The sequence below is a fragment of the Alexandromys fortis genome, unplaced genomic scaffold (genome assembly GCF_014885135.2).
Source record: "Alexandromys fortis isolate MF-2015 unplaced genomic scaffold, M_Fortis_MF-2015_v1.1 scaffold_182, whole genome shotgun sequence".
Taxonomy (NCBI): domain Eukaryota; kingdom Metazoa; phylum Chordata; class Mammalia; order Rodentia; family Cricetidae; genus Alexandromys; species Alexandromys fortis.
In genome coordinates, this window is record NW_026068068.1 from 1,853,237 (window position 1) to 1,863,079 (window position 9,843).

Genomic DNA, 9,843 nt, shown 5'->3' on the forward strand with positions numbered 1-9,843 from the left:
TAATGCGATTTTTGCCTTCCAGCATCCTAACGATGACCCAGCTACTCAGAAGAAAAACCCAGACGGAGGTGACTTCTTCAATCAGCCATCTCAGAACGCCAGCAGACCAACAGAACACCGGACACCCCCTGGACCCCTCGACGCCAAAGTCAGCAGGAAGCAGTCATGAGAGACCGGGCTATGCCCCCATTCCCTACCCCTTAAGACCCCCCCCCATTTAATTTTTTTTTAATAAACCAAAAAGGTTGGGATGTTATTCCTTGGAAACTACAGCTCCCAGACTCCTCCTGGAGTACGAACACCTTGGCGCGCTGGCGTGCCCAGGTGCGGGTCATTCCTCCCAGATAACCTTGCGCTTCCCGTTAAAAGCGAGCTTCCACGAGGTCTCCCTCTCTCTCTCTCACCCCTCTCTTGCCCCCCACCCTTGTGTGTCCCACACACCCCATCCCTTATCGTGTTTCCCTCTCCCCATTAAAGTGCACCCACGTGGGAGCCGCGTGTCCTGTCTCTTCCTTTTGTGCGTGTTTTGTCTATCCTGTGTTCGTCCACACACCCCACCCCGCCGTTTTTAAAGGAATAATACCGAGGCTCATGGCTTTTACCTCTATCCCTTTTTGTTTTCCATCTGGCTGGTGACTCCTCTGACTCTACCCTTCTTTATTCCATCATTCTCAGTTTGGCTTTCCTGCCTAACTGTATCCTGTAACTATTGGCCAATCAGCTTGCTTATTAAACCAATCACAGGGACATGTATTCACAGAGTGTCACAGAGTAGCACTCCTGTGTCTAGCTCAGTGAACCACGTTGTCTGGTTTCCTTGCAGAAGTAGTATGTGAGGGTCCTAGAGGACTTAGAGACAGTTGCATCAGTGAAAAGCCGCATCTGAGGAGCTCCCTGCCTGCTTGCATACAGCTCTGCTGCCCAGCACTCTCTCCTCTCCAGCAATCCTTGTTGCTCATTTAATCTTGGGGAAGAGCCGTAAGAACCTTCTCACTGTTTGGCATCTTGTAAGTTCCCTTAGGTTCTTGAGTCTGAGGAGTGTCCCACTTCCCTCAAGAAGGGGATGCTCCAGTTTGGAGAAAATGGGTACATAAAACCCATGACTAGCCTTTCCGCAACCGTGTCAGGACTTGACTTCTTTTGCAGACACTGAGGACTGAGTCAGCTGCTCTAGGGCCTGGTGGGTCTATGAAATAAACTGACAGAAGACAGATGAATAGGAGAAAATCATGTAAACTTAGTTCATAGAAATTCAGATAAAGTAAAAGATTTCCATGCTCCATTGGACCTTGCCAAAAAGTAAAAATCCGACAGGAAGGACCCTGACTAGGTTAGTGAATGGAGTGCAGTGGCTACAAAGGTAAGAATTCATTCTGCTAAGGCTGTTCTGACCAGATTTCCCATGGCTTCAGTTTCCTGCCATTGATAAGCACCTTGCTTTCCTTTCATATAGCGAGGTAGCTCTCAAAGGGAAGAGCATCTCTTGTCTCTAAGTTCAGGGCCTAGGCAGCTGGTCTTCTTGCACCTGCTTGTGAAGTGCCGTTGCAGTGTGGCAGGGTGGGAGGATGGCGTGAGGACGGCCATTCTTATGCCAGGGTTCTCATCTCACCCACTCAAGGAGTTATAGACAGCCTCTTTTCTCTTAAAGGGATATTTTTAAAAGCCTGATTTTTATTTTGTGTCTGAATGTTTACGTGCGTGCGTGTGTGTGTGTGTGTGTGTGTGTGTGTGTGTTTCTACCCCTATGCAGTAGCAGCAGAGACCAGCAAAGGACACTGCATTCTGTGGGTTTGAATGACAATGGTCCTTAGAGGGCCAAGCAAGCAGCAGAACTTGGCCGCTTTTCCCAGTGGTTCTGGCTTTAGAGTCAAGAAAACAATGAAGCGAGTGTGGACTCTTTCTCCTTGGCTTAGAGGCCAGGTGTGTGTTTGGAGACTCTGCATGGAGGCTCAGCAAGGCCATTGTGTGAAGCTGTAGAGGTGAAGCCTGGATTGCTGTGGGAAACCCAAGAGTCAGAGTTGTGGATCCTGTCAAGGAGAGCTGCTGACAGTGTGGGGAAGGGGGGCTCTGACAGTGTGGGGAAGGGGAGCTCTGGCTGTGGGGAAGGGGAGCTCGCTCTGACAGTGTGGAAAAGGAGCCCAAGGGAGAAAAGAATGTTTTAGTCAACAAAGCTGGAAGAAGTCGGAGTTCCGAAGAATGATTTTTTTCTTTTAAGATTTATTTATGTATTTAGTGTACATTGGGGTTTTGCCTGTATGTATGTCGGTGTGAAGGTGTCAGATGCCCTAAAACTGGAGTTACAGGCAGTTATGAGCTGCCATGTGGTTGCTGGGAATTGAACCGGGGTCCTTTGGAAAAGCAGCCAGTGCTCTTAACCTCTGAGGCATCTCTTGAGCTTTGGATATCAGTATGGAGATTTCTCAGCAAATTAGGAAGTAACCTTCCTCAAGACCCAGCAATACCACTTTTGCATTTATACCCAAAGGATGCTCAATTGTACCACAAGGATGTCTGCTCAACTATGTTCATAGCAGCATTATTTGTCATAGCCAAACCCCGGAAACAACCCAAATGTGCCTTGACTGAAGAATAGATAAGGAAAATGTGGTACATTTACACAATGGAGTACAACACAGCAAAAAAAAAAATGATATATTGAAATCTGTGGACAAATGGATGGATCTAGAAAACATCATATTGAGTGATGTAACCCAGACCCAGAAGGACAAATATCGTATGTACTCACTCATAAGTGGCTTTTAGACATAAAGTGAAGAAAACTGGTTCCCAGAGAACCTAGACAACAAAGAGGACCCTAAGAGAGACATACATGGATCTAATCTACATAGGAAGTAGACATACATGGATCTAATCGACATAGACAAGATCTCCTGAGTAAACTGGGAGCATGGGGACCATGGGAAAGGGTAGAAGAAGAGGAAAGAGAAAGGAAAGGGAGAGGAGAAAAATATATAGCGCAATAAAAACAACAAAAAGAGTGCTTTGACATCAGACACGGAGCGCAGAGTTTGGAGTTTGCCCTTGCGGTCCTGCATTTCCTCGCCATCCCTCCCCTCTGTTTTAGAGTGGTAATGTATCCTGTGCTATAGTGTATTGAAAGTGTGTGATCTGCTTTCTGACTTTGATTTTACAGGGGTTTGCACTTAAGAGACTGCCACAAGTCTCAGAAGAGACTTTGAACTTTGGAGTTTTGAACTGTGTCAAGACTGTGATAAACTATGAGGACTTTTGAAGTCGGAGAAATACATTTTTGTATTATGATATGGCTGCAAGTCTACGGGGGCCAATGAATGGAATGTGGTGGTTTGAATAAGAATGGCCCTCATAGGCTCATATTTGAATGCTTAGTTACCAGGCAATATAATTTGAAAGGATTAGAAGGATTGGGAGGTGTGATCTTGTTGAAGGAAGTGTGTCACTGGGTTTCAAGAGCACGCCAAACCCAGAGTCTCTCTCTGCCGACGGACCGACATTATTGCTCTAGCACCTGCCTACACGACGTGATGCTCCCTGCCATGATGATAATGGGTTAAACCTCGGAAACTATAAGCTAGTCCCCAATTAAATGCTTTCTGTTTAGTGGTCTTCATCACGGTGTCTCCCCACAGCAATAGAACAGTGGCCAAGACAAACACCTTAAAACTGGAGTTAGAGATGGCTGTGAGCCACCATGTGGATGCTGGGAACCAAACCCGGGTCTTTTGTGAGAGCAGCAGTGCTCTTAGGTGCTGGGTGAGCTCTCCAGTCCCTTAAAGAAACATTCTAAAGCAAACAACCACAGACTTCTATCCAGATACTTTCTAAAAAAATATTCTTAGTCCTTGAGAATTTTGTATAATGTATTTTGACCATATTCACCCTTCCCCCGTGTCTTCCCACACCTGCCACTTCTCTCGCCACTTCCCTCCCCACACAATTTTGTGTTCTTTCTCTCTTTTTCCAGTTTGTGCTACCCATACATTCACGGATATGTGGCGCTCCATTGGAGCAAGTCAACCCACCAGGGGCCAAGCCCTTGAAACTGGCTCTCCCTCTCCTGGAAGCTTTGCTCCTCAACTAGAGGGTGAGTCTTCTTGGCTACCTCCTGTCCATGCTGGGCTGCATGGGCCTGTGCATGCTGTCACATCTTCTCTGAATCCATGCATGCAGCTGCCCTGGTGTGTCTGGAGGACACTGCACCCTTGAAGCCATCCCCATTCTCTGGCTCCTACAGTCTTTCTCCCCATCTTCTGCAAGGACCCCAGCCTCAGGAGGGTAATGTCATACAGATGTTCCATTGAGGGCCGGATTTCTGCAGTCTTCCCTGCACCTTGTCCGATTGCAGGTCTCTGCTAATCACCACTTACTGCAACTAGAAGTTTCTGTGGTGCGGGCTGAGAGATGCATTATCCATGAGTATAACAATAAATCACCCGATTCCGTGTAATACAATGCTCATTAGCAGAATAACAAAGGTCAGCTCCCGCTTAGGGTCATGGCCAGCCTGTCCATATTCTTGGCCCAGCTGAGAGCAGCACCAGGCATGGGCTTCATCTTGAGGACTGAAATCACTCAAAGCGATTGGTTACTCCCATAACGGTCAACTTCAAGGGATTTGCTTGTGAACACTGCCTCTCCTAGTCCTGAGTTACCACTGGAAGAGCTTCCACGCTTGCAGGGCCGGGCTAGAGCCCATTGCTCACACCTGTCTACCTCAGTGTACAGAGATTCTGCCCAGGCAAGCTACTGTGCGACCACCTTACCACTGCCCATGCTAAAGTTTTAGACATTTCATTTTCCAGCTTCTGAGGCTTGCTTCTGGCCTCCCTCTGTCTCCGCTCATTAAATGCTTCATACTTCTGACTAGGGCTCTAAGTCTTCGCAGCCCCTACCCATTCTAGGCCACTAGACGACCACAGTTTTTACTTCATCGCATCTAACTTGTTTGTGCACTTTCATTATTACATTTATCATTATTAATCAGTGGTAGGAATTAGACTACTAATTATTTCAATTATCTGTCAAATTAAGTGATAAAATGACATAATTATCACCACGGCACTTGGCACTTGAATTATCAGTATAGTTATTCATATTACCCTGTGGGTGGGTAATGGCTCCTGGCCCATAAAGTCCAACCTAGTGGGCAATAGACTTTTGTTCATTCCTGGGTCCTCAGGCCTAGCCCAGCGTTTCCACGGTGAGTAGATGCTAGTCACTAGTGGGAAGCTCTGGCTAACAGGATGGGGTCTAGCGTGCAGTGTGCCCGTTGCCTCTGCCCAGGGTGAGCAAACTTGGGTGACTGTTTTCTCTGTGAACTGGGAAGTCAATATTTTGGAGTCGCGGAGACCCCGCCCTTCCTAACAACAAAATAAAAGCGGCTCCGTAGCCTCCGCCAAACCCTCCTGGAACTCAGGCCCTGAGGCCCCAGAGGCTGGCGCTGCACGGCTTAGTGGACCGGGTCCACTCAGAAACGCGTGTTGCCCCAGCTCGAGTCTCCCGCGCGAACCGGGGCGGACGGCTCCACCGCGGCCCTGCGCGATGGGGGGAAGCCCGGGCACGCCCACACTCCCCGCTATGCAGGCTGCACGCACCCTGCGCGCGCTCCCGCGCCGGCCGCTAGGCAGGGACCTCAGGTGGGGAGGCCGGGTGCGGGCGCGTGGCCCGAGGCGGTGCGAGGCTGCGCAGAGCGCGCGGCGCGGCGCGGTCCCCCCGTCGGAACTCAGTGCGCTGCTCCACGGCAAACTCTGTGCGCGCTGCGTGCTCGGGGCAGCGCCAGCCCGGGTGGCCGCGTGCAGGGCGCAGGCTGAGCCAGGCAGGGAAGATGGAGCAGGCTACGCGCTCCCAGGTGAGGCTTTCCCACCCCCAGTCCCTGTCCTCGGCCGCTTTCTTTCCATCCCGTCCTGCCCTGTCCTGCCCGGATTCCTGGCGTGGGGCTGTCCACGCGGAGTGCACGGTGCTGCGAACTTAGGTACTGCAGGTGTGTGCATGGCTCCCGCCATGCCGCTCCGAGTCTGAAGGCCTGGCGGCTGCCACCAATGCTCAGGTGGGGACGCCTACCTAGGAGCTGCTGGCTGGGAGCAATGGGGCGCTGAGCTCGCAGACTTGGGGGAGGGGCGCGCGGGAGGGCAACGTGCTATCCTCCTTCCTTGCCGGAACTGGCACAGAGATCAGGAAGATTAAGAAAAAAAGCAGTTAAGAGCAAAACAAAACAAGTTTGAGACTCATAGTATCCCGATCTTGGTAATGGAGTTTAAAAGGAATTGCTGTGGTGTTTTTCTAGAACTTTCATAAATGTTTTAAAGGAATTTACCACTTGGGGCCAATGGTAACATCTTTAGACCAAGTTAAGAACTTCGAGATTTCAAGTCTTCCGCAAACGCAAAGCGCAAACCCTTTATGCATTATGGGCCCAGCTAAGTTTTGAAACTTTACGAAGTCTACGGAACGGTCAGGAAGTAGTGGGGTTGTGATTTCTGTTAGTTTACAGTTCCAGGGTCTCTAAAAACGACAGCAGCCACAAGAAACCCCAATGGACACACACCTTTTTATGTAGTGGAAAACAAAGCATTTTTTTTTAAAATGAGCTAAAAGCACCTTTGTAAAGAGAAGGACTCGGCCATTCCTCTGTGCCTGAGTCCTGGGATGTCTCATGAAGTTGCCTTTCTTGTCCCCTCACCCCTTCCAGCCACACCTCCAGCCAGGGTCCGCCTCTGTAGTCTGCCTGGGCCTGGAGGAGCAGCTCCCTGGCTTTGCTGGACCTGACCTGCTCAGGCCTGGCACTTAACTGAAACTGGCCAACAGTCTAGCTACCAGTGCCCACTTTGTCCAGCTGGTGACTGCAGAATGCCTTTCTGAAAGTGGACGTTTGTGAGAGTATTTTAACAGGTTTGTCCAGTGAAGGGAGTTAATAAAAGCCAGAACAATAGTACTGAGCCAAACTCGGGCTTAGATTTATTGCTGCTGCTGCTGTTTTTAAAACACATAACCTGTCCTTCTCCAGGACTTAACACCTTTGGAAAGATTGTTTTGTTGTCCAGACAGTTCATTGGTCCCAGAGTGACCTCCAACTGAAACAGCAGTTAGAACCTCCCACCCTCCACCTCCTTCTGAGTGCTAGACTTCCTCCCTGTGCGAGAATACTGCCTCCTAGCTGTGCTGGGATAGGGCTCTGTGTGCTGGGCAGTCAGACCAGCTCCAGCCCAGTGGGAAGAGATTTGAGCTTGTCCTCAAAAAATGTAATTTATTGTGTCCTTTCTAAAACCTGCTATTTTACTGCAAAGTTGGTTGCAGCTTTGATTCTTATTCGTGATCTTTGAAAATTCAGGATGTCCAAAACTGTGTAGGTGGAAGTGAATATTTTATTTGTTAAGCAATGAGGCTGATTTTTGATAGTATTGAAATAGTAAACTATTTACTATGGGGAGATAATTCACAAATTACATCCTACCCATTGAACAGCAATTGGGGCAAATTCCTATATGTAAGACAGTCTTTTTTTTTTTTTTTTTTTGCCTTTTAATGGGCAGCACAAATTAAGATGATGATTTTTCTTCTTCTGTAAATCTTCCTGTTTATCATCTTATTATAATTGTAATTTGAACAAATTAGAGTCTCTCATGGAAATGGGCTGAGTATGTCTGTGCAGTGGCTGGGCCAGTGACCATTTCAGGCAGTGAGATGTTAAATTCCTAGAGCCTGAGGTGCCATGGCTGCACAGTAGCAGAGCCCAGCAGGCAGTGACTCTGATCTCACACATGAAGTAAATAGAATTTCCATGCTTTGGAAAGCACAGCACTCCCAAGGTGTTCCCCCAAACCGGAGCCAGGGAGACCCCCACGTGCATTCCAAACCACTTTCACGTCTGCTTCTCTGCCACCTGTGTTTTAGACTTGCTGTCCTCGGACAGTGATCTCCATCCCCCACCCCGGGGTTGGGGTCCTTGTCGGCTGGCCACTGTGTCTTTACACTGTAACCGGAGTGACAGGATACCCATGTGCACCTCAAGGTGAGGGTGCCGTTCCGCACTGAACTCCACAGTGTGGCTCACTGGAGCCTGAATGTCTGTCACTGTCTCCACAACTCTTGTGTCTCCAGGTTGCAGGTTGGAACCTTTGAGAAGGACATAATACCAAGCGTTCTCACGCAGGTGCATGAAGCATGCTGCTGATGGGGCGGTGAGAACACTTTCTGGCATTGACCTCATGGTTTTCTGGTTTAAAATTGCAGTGCCCAAAGCTCACTGACTACAGGGCTCATCTGGGATTTTGGAAGGATTTGTCACTGTAACAGTCCGTGCATATGAGATTGACTTCTTTGGGGGTCACAGGTATTTGATTTGATGATGACAAAAGCAGGAGCCAGCGAGTTGAGCTAATTTACAGTGTTTAGAGTGCAGGAATGAGACTATCGGTGAGCTCTTTGGATTCCCTGCATACTAAAGTCGCTTCCTTTCTCCTTAACACTTCGGGGATGTTTTCTCCAACATCTAGATTTGTTTGTAAAAAGACTTCTAGCTTTAGTGAGGAGTGATAAGAATTGGTAGGATTTTTTAATTTCCCTTTTACTTTATGAAAAAGTAGTGGCCAGGGAATGTTTCCAACTGGATGGAGGAGAGGAATCTTTAGTAAATGTAGCTGAGGTTAGCCCTCAGAAAAGATTATCTTCCATGTGCACTCTGTGTCCAGAAACACTTGTAAAGCCGTAGCCTCTCACTGCGAAGACTTTGTGACTGATTAACAGTTGATACTTCCCGCCAGATTTTCTTCATGGTCGTCAGACCATTTCCCGTGTGTGTGTGTGTGTGTGTGTGTGTGTGTGTGTGTGTGTGTCTCCCAGGCATTGTTAAATCAGAAGACCGAAGACCAGAATGCTGTTCTCTCCATTTCCTTCACTGTAAGGTCCTTTGAACCTCTTCCATCTCTGTTGCTTTAGCCTAAGCCCAGACCCATCCGTCTCTTCCCCTAAGAAATGGAAATGATCACTTCCTTTTCTGAGTCATGTGGTGCTAGGTCCCTAAAGTTGGAGGTTAATTCTCCCTGCAGCTCTGTGAAGTAGATCTTGTTATCTCTTTGTAAAGATAAGACTAAGTGTGCTGCTTTGTCCAGGGTAACTGACAGCATCCCACTAGCTGGGATTGTTTCCAGAACTGCTGTCTGTCCCTTGCTTGGGGTCAGGAGGAGCTGAGGGAGACTTGGAGTCTTTGCCTGCTTTGTGTTGTCACTAACACTGTAAAATGGGTCAAGGATATGGGGACACAGCAGTGCACTTGGCTGCTTGGCTGTCAGGACCCTCAGGACTCCTTCACTCCTCAGCTAGAGCAGCTGGCTTGTCAGGGCCTGACAGGTGTGATCCTCTAGTGTGTTTGATTTGGGGGGGAGGGGAGCTGGGGGAGCCTTACCAGATTATATAAAAGTTAGTTTGGGAACATTAATTTTTACATGGGAACACTTTTACTAAGTTTTATATGGTGTATGAATATAGTAACATGAGGACGTGGAACTCTGCCCACCCTACTCTCTGGACCTCATTTTCTAGAGAGTTCCATCCAGTGTTGTTCCCTGCCATAGTAGTCTGTTTGGTCTTTTAACCATGCTGTCTTCAGTACTGTCCGTCAGACCTGGATCTCTGAGGAGCCCAGAGGCCTTTACTTTAATGCTGGATGTCTGTAGTGTTCCAAGGATGACGTGTGTGTGTGTGTGTGTGTGTGTGTGTGTGTATGCTGGGTGTCTGTAGTGTTCCATTGATGACGTGTGTGTGTGTGTGTGTGTGTGTATGCTGGGTTCTGTAGTGTTCCATTGATGATGTGTGTGTGTGTGTGTGTGTGTGTGTGTGTATGCTGGG

The 9,843-nt window shown here is 48.4% G+C and overlaps 1 protein-coding gene across 6 annotated transcripts in view; it reads left to right on the forward strand.

Annotated features, from left to right (window-relative positions):
• The first annotated feature begins 5,566 nt into the window (after window positions 1–5,566).
• The window catches only part of Cdca7l (cell division cycle associated 7 like), a 46,521-nt gene continuing 42,244 nt past the window's right edge, over window positions 5,567–9,843 (forward strand). For 2 of the 6 annotated variants that reach the window (XM_050120847.1, XM_050120846.1), the window contains exon 1: window positions 5,568–5,848. In XM_050120847.1, coding sequence (XP_049976804.1) covers window positions 5,825–5,848 — 24 coding nt within the window. In that variant the 5' untranslated portion in view covers window positions 5,568–5,824. Of the gene's footprint in view, window positions 5,849–9,843 lie in introns of all 6 variants that reach the window. The other 4 variants (XM_050120849.1, XM_050120848.1, XM_050120845.1 and 1 more) reach the window with 4 other exon arrangements.